Source organism: Talpa europaea (assembly GCF_964194135.1).
Source record: "Talpa europaea genome assembly, chromosome: 16".
NCBI classification, from domain to species: Eukaryota; Metazoa; Chordata; class Mammalia; order Eulipotyphla; family Talpidae; genus Talpa; species Talpa europaea.
This window is the reverse complement of record NC_140084.1, coordinates 28217588-28237705: the sequence shown is the minus strand read 5'-3', so window position 1 is coordinate 28237705 and position 20118 is coordinate 28217588. Positions and strand designations below refer to the sequence as shown.

The following is a 20118-nucleotide window of genomic DNA, read 5'->3' as shown; positions in this document are numbered from 1 at the left end:
GTGAGAAAATGTGTCCTTCCGCGTCCTTCCCTGGAGTGGCTGGAGCCTGAGCAAAAGCCGCGCTCAGACGCTGGAGTTGGTGGTCTTGTGGCCTCCCTCTGTCTCCTGCTTCCCAGGGGGGCAACTCATCCTCCAAGAGTCAGGTCAGGGGTATCTCCCATCCCTGACTTGTCCCCACCACTTGCCCTCCCCCCAGGGCCTCCCGGCCATGGCTGCCCCCACCACAGAGCTGGGCAGGCTGTGTCCGTTGTCCCCACAGCTCAGCGGCACTGGCCCCCCATTGTCCCTAGAGATCTGGCAGGTGGGTGGTCAATCAAGCTTTGTTGGGTGAATGACTGAAAGGTGCAAGACTCTGCAGGGGTGACAGAGGGGTCAGTGTGAGGCCTTGTCACCTGTGGGGAGAAGGGGAGGAAGCAGGGCGGGCCAGAGGGATCGGTAGGCTGCGGAGTAGACACAAAACCTCAGCCAATCTGGGAGCTCTGGGGCAGCGGAGGCCCTACAGTGTTGGGGGCAGGACACCAGGACCTTACACCCAACCCCAATCTGGTCAGTCATGGATATGGGTCCCCTGGGGGGAAAGGTGACACAGGCCAGGTGGTCGCCCTGGGGACTGACGCTGAGAACCCTCACCACTGTGGCTCCCAGGCGCCCACCACACTAGCCGTCTCCCCAGCCCCCCCCCCCCCCGTCTGGCCCCCTATGGCTCCAACTGCAACCCTATGTGGCAACTACTTAGATGCCTCTGGTAACAGTGTGGCTCCCCAGGCCCTCAGTGTGCACTCCCGGCAGGGCCTCAGAGGCCCTGACAGAGCTACCTAGCCCAGTGCTGTGGTGGGGCCTGGGCCCCTGGGTCCCCCCGGACCTGGGGTGCCCTGTCTGGGCTGGTCTGGGGAAGACACCCCATGTCCTGTAGGCAGAGCCCTGGGAGGCTCTGGGGTGAGTGTATGGAGGGGGGGCCCTGTCGCCCACAGTCCTCGGTGACTCAGCACACCTGGCTCCTGCTGAGCTCTCCGGGGCGGGTCTGTGTCCACCATGGCTTGTGTACACTGAGATGTCTCTGGAGGGACATGGGAGGCAGGGAGTCAAGCATCTGAGTGAGAGAGACCACTCTCTTATACACATGTGTATCCTTTACCATGTCAACCCACTCATCTCTTCAAAAACTCTAAAGAAAGAAAGTAAATACCATAAAATAAAATGAGAGGTTTTGAAGTCAGAGGGTCTTTGAGGGTACCAGCCATCGCGATGGTCCCTCACAGGGTCCGAAGGGTCCTCTCTGGACACTGTGCCTGCCAGGGCCAGGGGTGCAGTGCCCCGCTGCTTAGCTCTATGTGGGGCACAGAGGCAGCCCAGCCCTCCCTCTTCAAGGCGGGGAGGCTCTGTCATCCGTGTGGGAAGGGCCTCCGTGCACGTGTCCGCAACTCTCACCCTGTCCGGGACCTTGCTTGCCAGCTCCGGGCGGTTTGGGCCAACCTCCTTGGCCCCTCTGCTGTGGGCCCAGCCTATAAAGCCACCCTGAGTGTCCCCACCGACCCTGGCCCCTCCCCTGCCACCCAGACTGCAATGGCGGAGCAGCTGGGCTCGGAGCTGCCTGGGGACCCTGCTCTGTGCAGCGGGCGCTTCACCATCAGCACTTTGCTCGGGGGTGAAGAGCCCCCTCCACCAGCAGCCTATGACAGCAGCCACCCCAGCCACCTGACCCATGGCAGCACCTTGTACATGCGCACCTTTGGCTACAACACCATCGACGTGGTGCCCGCCTACGAGCACTATGCCAACAGCGCCCTGCCCGGTGAGCCCCGCAAGGTCCGGCCCACGCTGGCCGATCTGCACTCCTTCCTGAAGGTAAGCACCGTCTTAGGAGACTTGCCCCTGCTTGGCTGTGTGACCTTGACCCAGTGACCTAACTTCTCTGAGCCTTGATTCTGTTATCTGAGACATGGGGACAAGAGTCTTCTTTATAAGTCAAGAGGCACAAATAAAATGTGGGTGTGGAAGCTTTAAAGCTCTGGACACAGGTTGTAATGTCTATTGTACAGTCACTGGCATCCCAAAGACATGAGCTCCCGGTCACGGGAGATATAAACAGACGTTCACACAACTGGAAGAGTTGGGGAGAGAAGGGGCGAGGAAAACCTGTATCACGAAGGGGGTTCACTGGGTTTGCTATCTGGGAGGCTGGACTGTGGAGAGTGTGGGCTGGGCAGGCCCAGGAGCTGGACTGCCTTGACCCCTGCCGGCCTGACCCAAGGCCCTGGGCTCCCAGCAGGAAGGCAGTCACCTGCAGCACGCGCTGGCCTTTGACAGCCGGCCCAGCCATGAGATGACTGATGGGCTGGTGGAGGACGAGGGAGCCGCCAGCAGTGAGAAGACCCCTGGAGAGCCTGTGCGCTTTGGCTGGGTCAAGGGGGTGATGGTGAGTGGGGGTGATGGGTGTTGGTATCCAGGGATGGGAGTGGGGAGACAGAGCTCCTTCCAGGCTCAGTGTTGACTCTTAGACCTTAGAGACCAGGGCAGACCCAAGGCCTAGCTGGGGCCTTGATTTTCCCATCTCATAAGAGACCTCAAATTTTCTCTGGTTTTGTGTTTCCTGACCTCCATATACCCCTGGACTGAGACCTGGCTCTGGAGCAGATCTCTACTCAGCTACTCACTAGTTCCATGAACTTGGGAAATATATTTAATCGGTCTGTGTCTCAGTTTCCTCATTTGTGAAGTGAAAGCATTAAATGAAATGAACAGACATAACCTACTAGTTAATTTCTGCCTGGACATTAGAAGGAACTGTTTCTCCAAAAAGCCACCAGGGGGCAGCACTAACACACATCCAAGAAAGTATTTCATTCTCCATGTTGGGAGGGGGTGGTTTGCTGTAGTGAACAGCACAAACAGGTCACCAGACAGTGAAGAATCAAGTGAACCTGGCTTTAGAAGACATCATGGGACTTCACAGAGGGGATCACGGGATCTCAGATAACTCTTAGTCCTGCTCTGGAAGGCAGGAGGCTAGCATCTGACCTAGTGCCTACTGGTTGTGCTTAGTTTCTCCATCTAAACAATGATTCCCTTCTCCATCCCCAGAGGCTCATATCCAAAGTCTGGATCTCCCTCCTGGACTGTGCTGACCAGAGCCTGGCGTGGTCCTGTTCAGTATCTCAGAGCAAGGGAAGGGCCAGCGAAATCTCCCCCCTAATAAATGTCACGTCCCACCCCAACACTTGGCTAGGACCCAAGATCACACCAGCCACTCCCACCTGAGAATTTCAGCCTCAGCTGAAGCCCCTTGACCGGCTTTGCTTTAAACTTGGGAGCTGAAGTCACAGCAATCTGAGCCCTGATTTCTGTTTGCATGTGGCTCAGTGGGCATTTGCTGAGCCCCCTAAATGCCAAGTCTTCTAACAGCTGACCACTGGGGCCAGGATCCTGAGTGTGGAGCGGGTTGAAGGGCGATAATGCTGGCAGCCTGTCCTCAGGCCTCCAAGGAAGGGCAAGAGAATGGATGGGAAGTGCGGTGGGGGCGGGAGAGCCTGGGTATCCCTTCCCTCCCTAGGAATCCAGAGAAGTAAGTAAGGCAAAGAAAGGACCCAGGCATCTCCAGGCATCTCCAGGCATCTCCAAGCCTCCATGCCTGAAGGCACGTAGGACAAGCCCTTGTGCATTTGACCTTTGGGTATCCAGCCCAGCCAGGTGGCCTCTGACCCTCCTCTCCTCCAGATCCGGTGCATGCTCAATATCTGGGGTGTGATTCTCTACCTGCGGCTCCCCTGGATTACAGCCCAGGCAGGCATCGGTGAGTGGGGCTCTGGGGGACAGGGAAGGTGTACACAGTCCTGGTCCTCTGAGCCCCCAGGGACAAAAACTGCAGGCACTGCAGTGACTGAGGATGGGATGGTGTGGCAGGGAGGCAACTGGACTTGGGGTCAGCAGCCCGAGGACTCTCCTGCCTCTGTTTACCCTCCATAAGTCGGTATCTCTTTGAGCCAGTTCCTACAGCAGACCAGCAGGGTTGGGGTACTCTGGGTTAGGTACTTGAACTCTGGGCAGGCCAGGTTTCCAGATCCTAGCTGTCTATTCTGCTGTGTGACCTTGCACAAGTTTCTTAATCTCCCTGAGCCTTGGATTCCTTATCAGTAAAAATGGAGGCAAGCTCATCCAAACCTCATAGGCCCTACTGTGGGGCTTCTATGATGCACCTAAAACACAGCCCAGTATTTGACACCCAGAGGTGCTTATTAAGTAGCTATTACTTAATTTTTTGTTGTGAGAGAAGCATCCTTTCTCTTCCATGCCTGGGATCCTTTATGTGCTGCTGTGTCTGCTCGGCTACTGAGGATGTCAGGAGGTAGAGACCCATTTCTCAGATGAGAAAGCTGAGGTTCCAAGAAGGGAAGTAATTTACATCACGTAGTGAATTTGTTGGCTGATTCGTGTGGCTCCCCACCTGGGAAATGCCCAGCTGAGTTTTGGAGTGACCACATCCCACCCCCACAGTCCTCACCTGGATCATCATCCTGCTCTCTGTGCTGGTGACTTCCATCACGGGCCTCTCCATCTCGGCCATCTCCACCAACGGCAAGGTCAAGTCAGGTGGGCCCCACCCCCGCTACTGTCTGGCCCACCCCACCACCAAGGTCTTCCCTTGCAGGCTCCCCAGCCACCAACCTCCTTCTGGTTCCAAGTAGAGGCTTTGGGAGGTTTCCACACCTCTGGGAGGGCTCCGCTGCTCCAGAGGCCTTCTGGGTCCTGTGGGACCCTCTCCCAGGCTCAGTTTCCACCTGCCCATGCCCACCCCAGCCCATGGCTCTGCTGGTTTCATGGCTTCTGGCTCTGGTCCCCATAGGTGGCACCTACTTCCTCATCTCCCGGAGTCTCGGCCCAGAGCTAGGGGGCTCCATCGGCCTCATCTTTGCATTCGCCAATGCCGTGGGGGTGGCCATGCACACCGTGGGCTTCGCAGAGACTGTGCGGGACCTGCTTCAGGTAAGGCTGCGCGGGGCTTGGGGAGCCAGCCTCACTCTCCTCCACCCCCAGGCTCTGCCTGCCCCTGCCCATCAATAAGCAAGGCCACTGTCCCGTCTGTGTGGGTGACAAAGGCAATCGCATGGAGACATCCCTAGCAGTCCCCTTCAGGTGGCCTTTGGGGTCAAACTGCCCGGGTAGCAACTCCCGGGGTCAAACTGCCCGGGTCAAACTCCGTGGTAGCCGCTTTGGGCATCTGATGGCTGGGAAGGTGTTTGTGTTTTCCTGTGAGAGGGTCACCGTAAATGTCGAATCAGATCGGGGGTGGGCAGGGTGGGAAGGCAGCTGGCCGGTCTCCACCCGCCCCAGGAGTACGGCTCGCCCATCGTGGATCCCGTCAATGACATCCGCATCATCGGCGTGGTGACTGTCACCGTGCTGCTGGCCATCTCCCTGGCGGGCATGGAGTGGGAGTCCAAGGTGAGGGGGCGCGGCAGAGAAGGGAAGAGGGTGGGCGAGCAGGAAAGCAGGAGCTGTGAGGCCTGGGTCCCGTGCCCGGTTCTGCCTCTCCTGATTTGCTGGCCTTGACATTGAAATGTGATCAAGACCCCGAGGAAGACCACTTCCCAGCAGTGCTTCTCTCTCCTGTGACAGTCCAGGGCACGTGGGCTGGGCACTCAGGCAGCTGGGCTCCTTCCTTTCTGTGGCCTCTGTCCCTGGGGTGTGGCCCTCTTCCTCCTGACCCATGACGGCCACCACCAGGTCCACAGTCAGTCAGCGGGAAGGGGAAGTTGGGGACAAGGAGGGAATTCCCTTCCCCTTCTGCTCTCGGCGCTGGTCATGTCCCATCACGAGGGTTTGGTCTCCTGGCTGATAGCCCGGTCGGTCGTTCTGCTCACCCAGCTTCCTCCTCAGTTGTGTTCAGTTGTCTCCCTGGAGACCCCTTCTCAGTCTACCATCCTGACGAAGTAGCCCCCAAACCAGTTCCACCACACCCCCTGTTCTTTTTCCTTATCACCGAGACGAGAGCCTTGCTGTGGCTCCAGCTCCTGGCACAGAGCTGCACCATCATGGGCATCGAATGAGGGAATGAGGGAACAAGGCACCCTGGGTCAGCTCTCCCACTGGGACTCCCATCTGACCTCTCGGATCCTTCATCCCCAGGCCCAGGTGCTCTTCTTCCTTGTTATCATGGTCTCTTTTGCCAACTACTTGGTGGGAACCCTGATCCCCCCATCTGAGGACAAGGCCTCCAAAGGCTTCTTCAGCTACCGGGGTACGTGCATATTGGGGCCCCTGCCCCTAGCTCTGGAGGCAGGGATCATCTGCCTGCCATTCTGTAGTCCCTGGAGGTTGGGACCCTTGATGCCGTGGCCAGGAGGCTGCCAGGCTTGCCAGGCCCTCCAGGAGGCTCTAACTCAGGCCTTGGTTTTCCAGCTGACATCTTTGTCCAGAACTTGGTGCCTGACTGGAGGGGCACGGACGGCAGCTTTTTTGGGATGTTCTCGATCTTCTTTCCCTCGGCCACAGGCATCCTGGCAGGGGCCAACATCTCCGGGGACCTCAAGGTGAGCAGGACACCATCCCTCCCCTTCCTGGCACCTGGCACCTGGCGCCAGAGATTACTGGTACAGACCAGCTAAAATTCAGTCCATCCAATTCAACTCTATCCAGTCCAATCCAATCCAAACCCCTCTTATCCTTCCCTTTCCATCCCTCGTACCCCATGCCTTCTTCAGGCTGTCATTGGCATAGTTGGTCTCTAGGCCTTGGTCCAATAATGAACTGGTCCCTCCCTAGTTCCCGGAACTCTCAGCCTAAGCGGAAGACTAACCCAGCTCGACCTTCCAGAACTCCGAGGCCACGCACATATTTGCTGGCCCAACCTCCTCCCAGGGCCTCCACTCTCTCTTTGCAGCTGATGCAGCAGGCACCTCGGCTTGGCATTCAAAGCCCAAGCCCCACCATGTTGCAGTTCCCATGACCCCTGTCCCCAGCCCTGAGGCTCTGCAGCTTTACCCAGGGGACCCTGTCCCTCCTCCATGCCTCTGCTGTGATCCTACCTGGGACTCCCAACCCTCGTTTCTCTACCTCAAAAAGGTCTGTCCCTCTTCCTCCACTGTTAGGTCTCTCCCGTGACTCCCCAGCATCTGGAGAGCTGAGGCCTCTGTGTCCCGGCTCCCAGCAGAGAGGCTGACATGGGTGAGGTACTCAGTCCATGTGTGCTGAGTGGTCCAGGGTGAAATGCTGCAAATGGGAAGTGTTAAGGCAAAGGGCGGGGAGAGGGAGAGACCCCAGCAAAGACAAGCAGAGTCTGTGGCGGGAGGGGGTGTGCAAGTCGGTGAGCGGCTGGGGCCCCTGCCTGCTGCTGGACTCCGTGACCTCCATCCCCTGCCCCACTTAGAGGGGCTCCTTGGTGCGGTTTCTGAACTAAGAGAAGAACTATGCATTGGAGACAATCCCAGGCCCCTCAGGGTCTAACTGATATGTCCCCAGGCTCAACACGGAGCCCTGAAATCAGAGAGGCCTTGTTTGTCGGACTGCTCGCCCTTCTCTGGGGAGCGGCCCTTGCAGGCCTGGTCTGCCTCCCTGAGGTCCCTGCAGCGGTGAGACTTGTGTTGAGACTGGCCGGTTCCCTCCCAGCTGAGGTACAGATCTTTGCAGCCCAGGGATTTATCGAGAGGCTTCATCCAGCTTCTTAGGTTACCCTGCAGCCCAGGCCCAATGCGCCTGTGCCGGGAACAGGCAGCTGCCTCAGAGCTGGGCACCTGGCACCTAATGGTGCTCAAGTCTTCAGGGGCTCCTGGCCCTTCCTCCGTCTGTCCAGGGTCCTCAGTGGAAGAGTGTCTCTATCTCCTGCTTGTGGGTTCTTGCTATAAAACTTTGTGCAAGGCCCTAAACTTGGGCCTCCGCTTCACCCTCTTCAGCAGGGTGTGATGAGGCCCCCCACAAAGTGCTGAGCACAGAGGCAGCCTGAGGGCTGGCTGCAAGGGGCTGCCCCTCAGCCCCTGATGCCTTCTCCAACACTGTCCTCAGAGCGGCCAAGCTCAGGGAGGGTCAGTGCCGCACACACAGGTGGCAGAGGAGCTGGGCCCTCCTCCCAGGCCCCTGGCCTCAGCTCCCCCTCCAGCTGGGCAGAGCCACCTGCTCCCTTCCTAGGAAGTTATATGACAAGAGTGGAGCATGTGATGTGAGTGTGAGGATTGGCTTTTTCTGTTAGGAAAATACAGCAGAGATTTTTCTCTTAGAGGGGAGGAGAGAGTCGGGGGGCCTCTGTCTATGTTTAGACAGATCAATGGGTGGCTAATGCGATTAACTTGCAGTAAACCCTGCCAGGAGCCTGGCCTGGTCTAGGAGCGCCACGTGAATTAACTCATTCTTTTACCAGCATCCCCGTGAGGGGTGGGAATTTTTTTTTAAACTTTATTTATGCATACAAGAGCTGGGGTACAGGCCAGAGATGCGGGGGGTGAGAGGATCCACCAGACACAGAGTGGGGAGCAGAACAGGCAGATAGACTGAAATCCACTGCTGAGGGGAGCAGCAGGCGAGACAGGAGAGGTCTGCTGCGCCATGTGGGTTCTTCCCTCGTGCTGCAGAGGCTGTGGATTTCTTCATAGTGCAGTGCTTAACCCCTTGTACCACCAGGGAGGCCCCAAGGGGTAGGAATTGACCCCAGTCAGGCTGACCCCCTGGGGGGCCCTGTACACTCACCCCACCCTAACCACCACATCGCAGTTGATGACTGAGCATCTCTGACAAGCGTGGAACTGCTTGGAGTTTCCCTTCTGCTTGGGCTGCCAGGGCCCCAGCTGTGCTCTCAGTTTTGGGCCTGGTGGTATCCTGCCCTCTTCTGTGGGTCCTCGATTTTTAGGTTCCCCTCTCTCTGTGCTAGAAGAGGGCTCTGTGATAGCAAGGTCAGGGGTTGTTGCCCCACCCCCATCTCAGACAAGGGCCCAAGACTAACTGATGCCCTCCCCACTGGGGTCCATCAACTTCTACCTTCTCCATCCCCTCCAGGACCCGGCCGTAGCCATCCCCAAGGGGACACTCATGGCCATTTTCTGGACCACCATCTCCTACCTGGCCATCTCAGCCACCATAGGTAAGTGGCCAGCCCAGACTGCTGGAGGGAGTCAGGGGGTGCAGGGAAACATGACCACCCCAGGCAGGGGAGCCTCAAGCCTTGTCTTTTGGGGCACCACCTCTTCCGGTGGTGACTGCAGGGTGTTTGCAGTAAAGGTAGGGAGGGTCAGACCAGGCACCTCTGGTCCCTTCAAACCTGAGGTTCCAGATTCATGGGTGTGAAAGTCTCGCAGGACAAGTTGCTCCAACTGCAGGAACGATGAGGAGGAGGCTGGTGGTGGGGTGACGTGACTGACTTGCTGCGTGCCCAGCCCTTTCCATGCCTGGTCACATTTAATCTGGATGCTGTCATGTCCACCACTTTATGAAGGAGAGACTCAGAGAAGTTCAGTGACCGGCCCAGGGTCACACAGCCTCTGAGTGGTGGAGCCTGGGTCAGATGGCTGAAGGACATGGCCCAGGTGGCAGCCACTCAGGCCTCCAGCCCCAGGTCTTCACTTTTATGGGGGACATCGTGACTTAGGTCACTTAAACTCCTGCGCCTCCGAAGAAGAGAACGGCAGAAGTCATAGCAAAAACCGCTTCCCAGGGCTGTTTACAGGGCTTAGCCCAGTGCCTGGCATGTCGTCCCCATCACCATCACAGGTGAAGAAGGAGCTGGGCCAGCAGCCCCTCCCCACTGCAGCAGTGGCCAGTATTTGGGGGAGGAGGGAGGAGAGTGGGGTGCCCACAGTGCCCTCCTGCTCCTTAGGCTCCTGCGTGGTTCGAGATGCCTCCGGGGTCCTGAACGACACGGTGACCCCCGGCTCCGGCACCTGCGAGGGCCTGGCCTGCGGCTATGGCTGGAATTTTACAGAGTGCTCCCAGGAGCACAACTGCCGCTATGGTCTCATCAACTACTACCAGGTACTGGGGCTCTGCCAGGACAGCTAGATGCAGGGGCCACCAAGCAGGGGCTGGAACAGGCTCGGGCAGATCTGGTCCACCCCAGTTTAGGAGAAAGGAGTTGGGTTTCAGGTGGGGACCCCTGGACCCAGTCACTACCCACAGTGGGACTAGAGCCCCCCAGTTGGGAGCTCTGGGCCCAACTCCCCATCATGGGGCCCTGAATCTTGCATCCCTGCAGACCATGAGCATGGTGTCTGGTTTTGCACCCCTGATTACGGCCGGCATCTTTGGGGCCACCCTCTCCTCTGCCCTGGCCTGCCTCGTTTCTGCCGCCAAAGTCTTCCAGGTGAGGCAGCAGGGGGTGGGGGTGTTGATACCTAGGAGGCGCATATGCAGGGTCCCTATGTGACTGCTACAAAGACATGGAGGTGTCATGTGACAGGGGCCTCCAAGAAATGGGGGCTAGTTGGGGAGACTCTTGCAGGCCCCTGTAACAGGCAGAAGCAGGCCCCGGACTGGGGACGGGCCTCCTGCTGGTGTGGCAGAGGAGCCAAGCAGGGACAGGAGGTGGTGGCCACAGGGGTGGGGAGGGAACAGGCCCCAGCCAGGGGGTGAGCACAGCACCCTCTGCCCACAGTGCCTGTGTGAGGACCAGCTGTACCCCCTGATCGGCTTCTTCGGGAAAGGCTACGGCAAGAACAAGGAGCCAGTGCGTGGCTACCTGCTGGCCTACGCCATTGCTGTGGCCTTCATCATCATTGGTGAGGACTGCCAGGGCACACAGGGGGCCCTAGCTGGAAGGTATGGGGGGGCATGTGGTGCCTCCCCATGCTCCACCTCCAGACGGGGTGGCTCCCACACTCTGCCAGGCAGGTGGGCCCATCTGTTTCGTTAGAAGGGACCCTGCCAGCTCTCTCCAGTACATTCCCACTTCCCGGCAGCTGGGCATCTCCCCTCTCCCTCCCTGCCCAGGTCTGGATTAGTCCTCAGGAAGCCTTTGGTGCTCAGGACAAGCTGATTGATCCCTCCTTGGGAGCTGATACAAACTGCTGGATCAATATCTCTGTGAAAACTAGAAAAACTTCACATGTCAGACCTTGAACTTCTAGACCCAGTGGGTTTCAAAGTCGGGAATGCCTTAGGAAAAAGACCCCAATGAACCATTTGGATTAGCTTTCTGTCCTGGCTTTGGCACATGCCTGCATGTGACTCTTTGCCTCCCTGGGCCTCAGTTTCCTCATCTGCAAAATGGGACTAAGTGCCACAGAGTGGCAGGAAGAGACCCTCACACATGCATACCTCACACATTCATACACGCACACACTCACATGAGACACACCTCAAGATGCCCTGGTCTGCTTAGTCAAGGAGGCAGAACTCACTGGAGAGAGATGGCCATACCAAGCAGGCCACTGGCCATGGCATGAAGTCCCCAGCCCTGCCCCTGTGCATTGGCCACTTACCTGAAAGGCCTAGTCACTTCCACACAAGGGAGTGGATCCACTTGGATCCTAAAGCAGATAGAGAGGCAGCAGGGCCTCCCGCAGGAAACAGAAATGTCCAGTGAGACCTGGTATTCTATCTCCACCCTTACCCCAACTCAGAACCTGGGTGTCTCTGACTGAGGATTATGATCCCAGATGCTGGTGCAGGGCCCAGTGGTGGTCACGGGAATCTTATACAAAGGCTAGCACATAAATGGTGCTTGTCTTGTTTATCTACTCCCTGCCCCTCACCCTGCAGACCCTGAGATAGGGGTCCATGTGCAAAAGCTTGTCTGTGGGTGCCGGATGGGTCGGTGGCAGGATGGGTGCCAGATGGGGGACAGTGAGCCAGGGAAAGGAAGCAGTCACTGCCTGAGTGGGTTTGCTCTGTGGGCAGGACTGTGATTTGGTCTCAGTGATTTGATGGCTTGTGTCCTGGGTCACATTGCAAAATGTATTTCTAATTGGAATTTGTGGGCCCCCCAAAAGGTGGGATTGCTAAGCCACTGTCCTCGGTCATCCCTTTGCCTGGTGGGATATGTTCTCACACTGTGATCCATGCTCGGTTCACAAAACACTGGTCTTTGTGCTTCACAAAATGATGGGCCCAATTCACAGATGAGAAGGTTGAGATTCGTGAAGGCCTGGTGGGCGGGCAGTAGGCGCCTGGGTGGTGTTGCCTAACAGGCTGTGCTCTCTCTCCCGGGTCCCTGAAGCTGAGCTCAACACCATCGCCCCCATCATCTCCAACTTCTTCTTGTGCTCCTATGCACTCATCAACTTCAGCTGCTTCCACGCCTCCATCACCAACTCGCCTGGTAAGCAAGCCTCACCCCTCCCTGGCGGAGGCCCTGGGGGCTGGGTTGTGGAAGGGGAGTGAAAGGCACAGATGGAGGTGGAAGACCGAGGTCATGTCTCCAGAGTAAACCATGAAAGGGATTGTTCAAATAGTGATGACATAATAACTAGTACAGGGCCTCCCTGGTGGTGCAAGGGGTTGAGTCTCAGCACTGTGAAGCTGTCTGCAGCATGACAGGCCAGGGAGGTGATCTACATGGCACAGCAGACCTATCCTGTTTCTCCCACTGCTCCCCCAGCAGTGTATTTCAGTAGATCCGCCTGTTCTACTCCCCACTCTGTCTCTGGTGAATCCTCTCACACACACACACCACCCCCCCACAGCTCTGGCCTACACCCCAGCTCTTGTATGCATAAACAAATAAATCTTTTTTAAAAAATAATAGCTAGTACATTATGGCACCACCATCAGGGCTCAGCCCCGCAGAGGCCCCAGAGCGCTGAGTGTGCTGCTGGCCTGTGCCCGCCCAGGCTGGAGACCCTCCTTCCGGTACTACAGCAAGTGGGCGGCGCTGTTCGGGGCCATCGTCTCCGTGGTCATCATGTTTCTCCTCACCTGGTGGGCGGCCCTCGTCGCCATCGGCATTGTCCTCTTCCTCCTGCTCTACGTGATCTACAAGAAACCAGGTATTTGGGCTCAGGCGGCCAAGCGCTGGGGGTTGAGCAGACGCTATGGTCTCCCCTGCCACCTGGGGCTCGGGCCGCCCCACTTTCCCCAGAGGCTGCCAGGACTCGCTGGCTTTCAGCTCAGCTACAGGCCTGCACGGGGCTCTGTACTCACAAAGGCTCCCTCTGCCCTCCCCACAGGAGCCCAAGGAGCCCATTGGAAAGTGCCCACCCAGAGGCCACCCTTTACTTGTTTTTTATTATCCCTATTTATTTTTTATTTTTAAATTTTTTTTAAACCATTGATCATTTTTAAACAATATTTGCTTCCCCCACTCCCTCAGGTGTAGTCCCCATAGAGTTTCCTTCACCAGTGCATCCAGTGCACCATCACCTTAGTCCCCTGTGCTCCGCCCTCTGATCCCTCTCCCTCCACCCATGCAGGATGTCTCTGGTTTATAATTGTCCGTTTTTGCTTTGTTGTGTTTTGTACTATCATTAATTTTTTACACTGATGTCTTATTTGGTTCCCCTATATTCCTGCTATAAGTGAAACCATCTGATATTTTTCTTTATCCTTCTGGCTTATTTCTCTGAGCATAATTCCTTCTAGCTCCATCCACGTTGCTGTGAATGGCATGAGTTTATCTTTTTTGATTGCTGAGTAACATTCCATAGTGTATATGTACCACATCTTCTTGATCCAGTCATCTATTTTTGTGCATTTGGGTTGTTTCCAGGTTTTACCTATTGTAAATAGTGCTGTGATAAACATAGGTGCACAGGTGTTCTTTTGAATCACTGTTTTTGGGTCCTTTGGGTAGATCCCCACGAGTAGAATTGCCAGGTCATATGGAAGCTACATTTTTAGTAGAGTGAGGAACCTCCAGACAACTTTCCATAGTGGTTGGACCAGTTTGCACTCCCACCGGCAATGCAGGAGAGTTCCTTTTTCACCACATCCTTGCAACATTTGTTGTTGCTTGTTTTTTTGATATGTGCCATTCTTTTTTTTTTTTTTTTTTAAGGATTTATTTATTTATTTATACAAGCACTGGGTACAGTCAGAAGCGCGGGAGGGTGAGAGGATTCACCAGAGCGGGGAGCAGAACAGACAGACTGACGAAATACACTGCTGATGGGAGCAGCGGGCAGCAGGAGAGGTCTGTCACGCCATGTGGGACCCTCACCCGGCAGCCGGGGATCAAACTGGTGCTACAGAGGCCGTGGGCAGCTTTGCAGCCCAGCGCTCAACCGCTGCGCCACCAGGGAAAACTCGATATGTGCCATTCTTACTGGGAGTCCACCCTCAACTTTTTTTTTTTTTTAAAGATTTATTTATTTATTTTTTATTCAAGAGCTGGGGTACAGGCCAGAGGCACGGGAGGGTGAGAGGATTCACCAGAGACAGATTGGGGAGCAGAACAGGCAGAAAGACTGAAATATACTGCTGAGGGGAGCAGTGGGCATGACAGGAGAGGTCTGCCTCATCATGTGGGATTCTTGCCCACCGGCTGGGATTGAACTTGCACTGCAGAGGCTGCAGGCAGCTTCACAGCATGGCGCTCAACTTGCTGCGCCACTGGCGAGGCCCCACCCTCAACTTTTTAAAAATAGATTTATTTTTATTTATTTATGCATACAAGAACTGGGGTACAGGCCAGAGGTGTGGGGGTGAGAGGATTCATCAGAGACAGAGTGGGGAGCAGAACAGGTGAACTGACTGAAATACACTGCTGAGGGGAGCGGCAGGGAGACAGGAGAGGTCTGCTGTGCCATGTGGGTCAACTCACTGGCTGGAGATCGAACTCATGCTGCAGTGGCTGGCAATAGCTTGATAGCACTGAGACTAAACCCCTGTATGACCAGGGAGGCCCAGCCACACTCTACATTTAATCACACCTCCTGACAGCCAGGACCCTGGACTTGCCCAGGCCCATCCTCCGGTGATTGCTGGGCACACCTAGGCCTGGGGCATGAATGGCAGGTGGGCCAAGTGTGGACACACAGGTGTGGGTGTGTACATGTGTACAGGCAAGGATCCTGGGGTGACAGTCAGGGTGAAGGGTGGTAACAGAACTCCAGGAAAGCCTAGAACTCTGAATTTGCACTCCGCCAACTAGATCCCTGTGAAGGCCTGTTTGCTGGCCAGAGGTCAATGCCTTTGAAATACATAGATGTGGTTGGTGTCCATATTAGGAACAGACCTGCGGCTGCCCACCCCCGAGGTGGCCCTATTCCCATGGGTGCTCAGTTCCCAAAGAAGGTCTAATACCCCCACTCCTGACTATCTGTTTATTCTGGTGATTTCTAATCTTACTCACTCCATCCTCAGAGGTCAACTGGGGCTCCTCAGTACAGGCCGGCTCCTACAACCTGGCCCTGAGCTACTCAGTGGGCCTCAACGAGGTGGAGGACCATATCAAGAACTACCGGTGAGTGACGCCCTGGACCCAGGCAGCCATGGCCCTGCACCAGGAGGCTCCGAGCAGATATAGTGTGGGCACAGCCCCTGCTCAGAGAGGGAGCAGGTGGAGGAGCAGCCTGAACATCGGGCATCTGGACTTGACACTGCCAGAAGCGGACATGCAAGTTGGGTGACCCCCTGTGCCTCAGTTTCCACAGGGGAATGTCCTCTGTGAATGCCAAGGGCTCTCCCAGCTGGTACTGTCATTCCCTGGTGAGGCTGACTGAGAAGAGCCTCTCCTGGACACCCTGCAAAGCTGACCCCCTCCATGGCTTGGAGAATCATGTGCCAATGCTACCCCTCTCCCCCCAGGTTTCAGTGCTCATTATTGGTTCCATTTATGTTGCACTTATGGTGCGGTGCTAATCTCCTCACATAGCCTCACAACAATTCTCCTAACCCCATTCGTAGAGAAGGACATTAGAAACAGCAATGTTAAGTAACTGGCCCTGGGTCACACAGCTGGTCAGTTTCATCAGGTTCCAACTGAGTCTGGTTGTGGCCTTTGACCGTGACCCATAGTTGCCTCTCAACACAGAGGCTGAGTCACCCATCCAGGTGGCACAGAGAGCTTGTAGGTGACAGGCCTCCCCTTCATTCTTCTCAGGCCGTGCTGGGTGGGGCCAGGGCAGAGACACCAGCTGGAACAGGGAGCTGGGCGCTTGCCCATGTGGTGTGTTTAGTGACCTGAAGAGAGGATGAAGGACACCCGATATGGTGGTCACAGGACAATTAATAGGGCCCTGAAAGTGTCCCTTGAGTCATGGGTGGAAGAGGAGGCCCAGGGTGGTTCACCTGTCTGGGAGGGGAAACCTGGGAGGAAATGGAACTCTTTGGGGTGTCTGAGTTTGACATTCAGCCTCACCCTGTCCTGATGGCTGCTGCCCTCTCCCTTCCCCAGCCCCCAGTGCCTTGTGCTCACTGGGCCCCCCAACTTTCGCCCAGCCCTGGTGGACTTTGTGGGCACCTTCACCCGGAACCTCAGCCTGATGATATGTGGCCATGTGCTCATCGTGAGTGCCCCCTGGAGGCGGGGCACAGAATGACTCCTGAAGGAACCACCTGGGCACCTTATCCACCCACGTGAGGGGTGGGGTGGGGGGAAGAGGGGTTACAGCTGCTTCCTCCCCACCACTGCCCTTCCTTCCTCCTCTCCCCTCCTCCCTCCTCCTTTATCCCCACTTTGCCCCCTAAGGAAAACCGCCCCTGGTGCTGCTGAGCCCACAGGGAACCCTTCAGGGCAGGAGGGGGTTGGGTCTCAGGTCAGTAGGAGGGTGACGGTAATTGATGATGTGTCCGCCTGTGGGGCTGTGGCAGTGATGACCCCCACCACACACAGGGACCCCGCAAACAGAGGATGCCTGAGCTCCGGCTCATTGCCAACGGGCACACCAAGTGGTTGAACAAGAGGAAGATCAAGGCCTTCTACTCGGACATCATCGCGGAGGATCTCCGCAGCGGAGTCCAGATCCTCATGCAGGTGCCTGGGGCGGGGGCGAGGGGGTGCCCGCAGGACTGATTACCTGGTGTCACACCTGGAAGGGAGGACGACCTGAAGGTCAAGTTGAAACCCCTTTTGCAGCAGCAATTCTACCCTTTTTGCCTCTCCAAGGGCACTTTCTTGGGGTATCCAGGTCCTGGGGAAGCTGACTTGGGACCCTGTGGGGTGCTGCATGCCTTTGGGCAGTTCTTGGTTTTTTTCAGACAAAATTTATAGATAGCAAAGTGAAAAAAAAGAAGTGTATAGTTTGATAAATGTTTACAGCTACAGACATCACTCAGTGGTATGAAACCACCTAGAAGATCAAGATCTAGAATGTTCTACCACTGCTCAATTTTCTCATCTACATCGTAGGGCACATAGATAGAAAAACAATTGTTAATTCTGAATCAACATATGGAAATTCTTTTCAGTCGTTTTAAATGTTTCACAAAATTAAGAAAAAAGAGCGTACAAGGTCTCTGAGGTTATAAAAATATGCTGGGAGTAGACAGAGGTCATATGCCAAATGTCACTGAATTGTACACTTTAAAATGGTTGCTTTTATGTTATATGAATTTTATCTCAAAAATGTTTCAAAATTGAAAGACACAGAAAGGAGGCACGGATGGGATGACATAGGAATACCCCAATGTTGACATCCCAGACCAGTGGGACAGTCTAGTCATTAGCCTGAGCTTAGAGAAGTCAAAGGGGTAACTTGGGCTATAAAGTCACTGACCTCCAGGGTGTGTCCAGACAGACAGGACTCTGAACTGAGGGATGTATTTCAGAGCCCTCACCACTAGGTGGAGAGAGAGGCTAGAGCTAAATAAGAGCCCCTCTCTGGTCACGGCAAGGAGTCCCTGCAGAGCTTGACCCTGATCACCAGCCCTGCCCCTCAACTGACCCCTCCCCTCTCCCCACTACAGGCTGCAGGTCTCGGGAGAATGAAGCCCAACATTCTGGTGGTTGGGTTCAAGAAGAACTGGCAGTCAGCTCACCCGGCCACGGTGGAAGACTACATAGGCATCCTGCAGTGAGTGAGGGCACCCAGAGGCAAGGCCTAGGGTCTGTGGATTTGGGCTTTGGGGGTTTGCTAGGCCTTGGGAAAATACTATAAGAAGCTGAGTCACTGAGAAATAAACAGACAGAACAAGGGTTCCCCACTCTGATTTATGGGTCATGGACACCAAGATCATCAGGGATCTGGCAGGTAGCACAATGAAGTGAGCCAGATGTGGTACAACAGGGACCAGTGGAGACTGTGGCAAACTGAAGAGCACAGCTGCTCCTTGACTCTGTTCAGTTGTGTCCAGGCAGACATGTAGAATTAGTGTTGCTGGATCTAATTTCTCAGAAAGTTAAAAATGTGGTTTTCAGACGAAAACCTTGTGTCCCTCTATCAACAGCTAAAGACTTGCCAAGAGCCAGCTGTAGAGGTAGTGTCACTGAGCAAGAAATGAAACCAGACCTCCAAGGAAGTGATAAATTTGGGGAATGGGGCTGGGTTCTGAACTCCCTGGAGATTTCAGTTATCTCCTTCAGTTCTTACTGTGTCAGATCTAGAAATTACAAGCCTCAGTTGCTTTTCTGTGTGGAGTAGAGAGAGGTAGTGTGCACTACCAGTTGAAGAACACGAGGCTGATTGCTAGACCCCTGGGAGCTGCTTCTAGTTGCGGACCAGCTGTGTGGCTCTGCGTGGTGCATCTCAGCTGCTTCTAGCAAAGTGACAGCAGGAGGTGGCGAAACACTTACTTTCCAGGTTCTCCACCAACATTCCAAGATGCAAAAATGCCAGGGCCTGAAAGGTAAGCTGCCCCAGAGACATGGAGTTGAAGGAGTATAGGAGGGCAGTGCTTAGCCTGTTAGACTCCTGGGCACTGTGTCAACCAGGCAGTAAATATACTTCTGGGACAGGAATTTTCTAGACATTCCATGTAGACAACTAATTGGTGCTTCATGAACAAGGTGATTCCTTTATGCATGTCTGCCCTGGAGGATTGTTTAATTCTAAGCCAACTGGCCACTTTTTAGTGTGTGATCATGAGCAAGTTCCTCCCCAGACTCAGTTTTTCCATCTGTAGAATGGGGATAATAAGTCCCATCCCCATGCTGTTGGCTGAGTCGTGAGGATTATCCACAGGGCCTGCCGGAAGGCTGGCCTGACCCAGCTTCACCCTGAGTGTGGGTAACCAGGTCCGCAGCACCGCAGGCCATAGAGCCAGAGGAGTCGTGGGGATTTCTGGTTCTGCCTGCACGTTGCACAAGGAGGCCCAGCAGGGAGATAGAGCTGGTCAGAGGCAGGCCAACTCTAGATGTCTGTGGGGCTGGGTCACCTCCCTTGTGGGGTCTGGGGCAGGGAGGAGCATGACCCACCTCCCCTCTTCCCAGCGATGCATTTGATTTCAACTATGGTGTGTGCGTCATGAGGATGCGCGAGGGGCTCAACGTCTCGGATGTGATGCAGGCCCACAGTGAGTATGGCCCCGCCCGCTCGGAACCCCCATCAAAACCAGAACAGGATTCCAAAATATTCTAGAATCCTTTGTTTTTAAGTAATGTTTTTAAGTAATCCTTTGTTTTTGAGGAGAAGAGAGGGAAATTTAGTGGGAATCAAAGGCTACGGGCTCTTAGAGAGTCGGTGTTCAGTGGTTCCTGGAAGTTCATCATGTTTCCAAGTAGGGAAACTGAAGCATAGAAAGAGGAATGACCAGTTTAAAGTCATGTCTCCAGCTGTGGGCAGACTCGGGGCTGGAACTCAGAACTCCTTGACTTCCCATCAGTCACCAGACGGGTTAATAGGTCAAATAGAGAGGAAGAGAGGAAAAGGGGGGAGGAGAAGGCCCAAAAGAAAACACTAAAATACTAGAATATGGACCTCCCTGGTGGCTCAAGGGATTAAGTCGCAGCACTGTGAAGATAACGGCAGCCACTGCAGCTTGAGTTCGATCCCCAGCCAGGGAGCTGACCCACATGGCGCAGCAGACCTCTCATGTCTCCCCGCTGCTTCCCTCAGCAGTGTATTTCAGTGGGTCCACCTGTTCTGCTCCCCACTCTGTCTCTGGTGAATCCTCTCACCCACAACCCCCCACGCCTCTGGCCTACACCCCAGCTCTTGTATACATAAGTAAATAAATCTTTAAAAAAAGAAAACACTAGAATATGAAAACTGGACATCTGAGACCATCATCCAGGCACCAAATAGAGACTTGTTTCACTTTTTAAACTCACGTGAATTTACAGACTTTGAATTAGTAAGAGTAGATGTGTAAATGAAATAACATGTT

The 20118-nt window shown here is 55.1% G+C and overlaps 1 protein-coding gene across 2 annotated transcripts in view; it reads left to right on the top strand.

The window, feature by feature from the left end:
* Positions 1-1563: 1563 nt before the first annotated feature.
* Positions 1564-20118, top strand: part of SLC12A3 (solute carrier family 12 member 3) — a gene marked incomplete at both ends in the record, with an annotated part of 31792 nt that continues 13237 nt past the window's right edge. For both annotated transcript variants that reach the window (XM_084257257.1, XM_084257256.1), the window contains 19 exons: positions 1564-1845; positions 2267-2416; positions 3715-3790; positions 4492-4587; positions 4841-4980; positions 5329-5439; positions 6124-6235; positions 6397-6527; positions 8980-9064; positions 9797-9951; positions 10172-10279; positions 10571-10694; positions 12134-12235; positions 12747-12902; positions 15217-15316; positions 16250-16361; positions 16688-16828; positions 17761-17867; positions 19223-19305. In XM_084257257.1, coding sequence (XP_084113383.1) covers positions 1564-1845; positions 2267-2416; positions 3715-3790; positions 4492-4587; positions 4841-4980; positions 5329-5439; positions 6124-6235; positions 6397-6527; positions 8980-9064; positions 9797-9951; positions 10172-10279; positions 10571-10694; positions 12134-12235; positions 12747-12902; positions 15217-15316; positions 16250-16361; positions 16688-16828; positions 17761-17867; positions 19223-19305 — 2371 coding nt within the window. The remainder of the gene's footprint in view (positions 1846-2266; positions 2417-3714; positions 3791-4491; positions 4588-4840; positions 4981-5328; positions 5440-6123; positions 6236-6396; positions 6528-8979; positions 9065-9796; positions 9952-10171; positions 10280-10570; positions 10695-12133; positions 12236-12746; positions 12903-15216; positions 15317-16249; positions 16362-16687; positions 16829-17760; positions 17868-19222; positions 19306-20118) is intronic.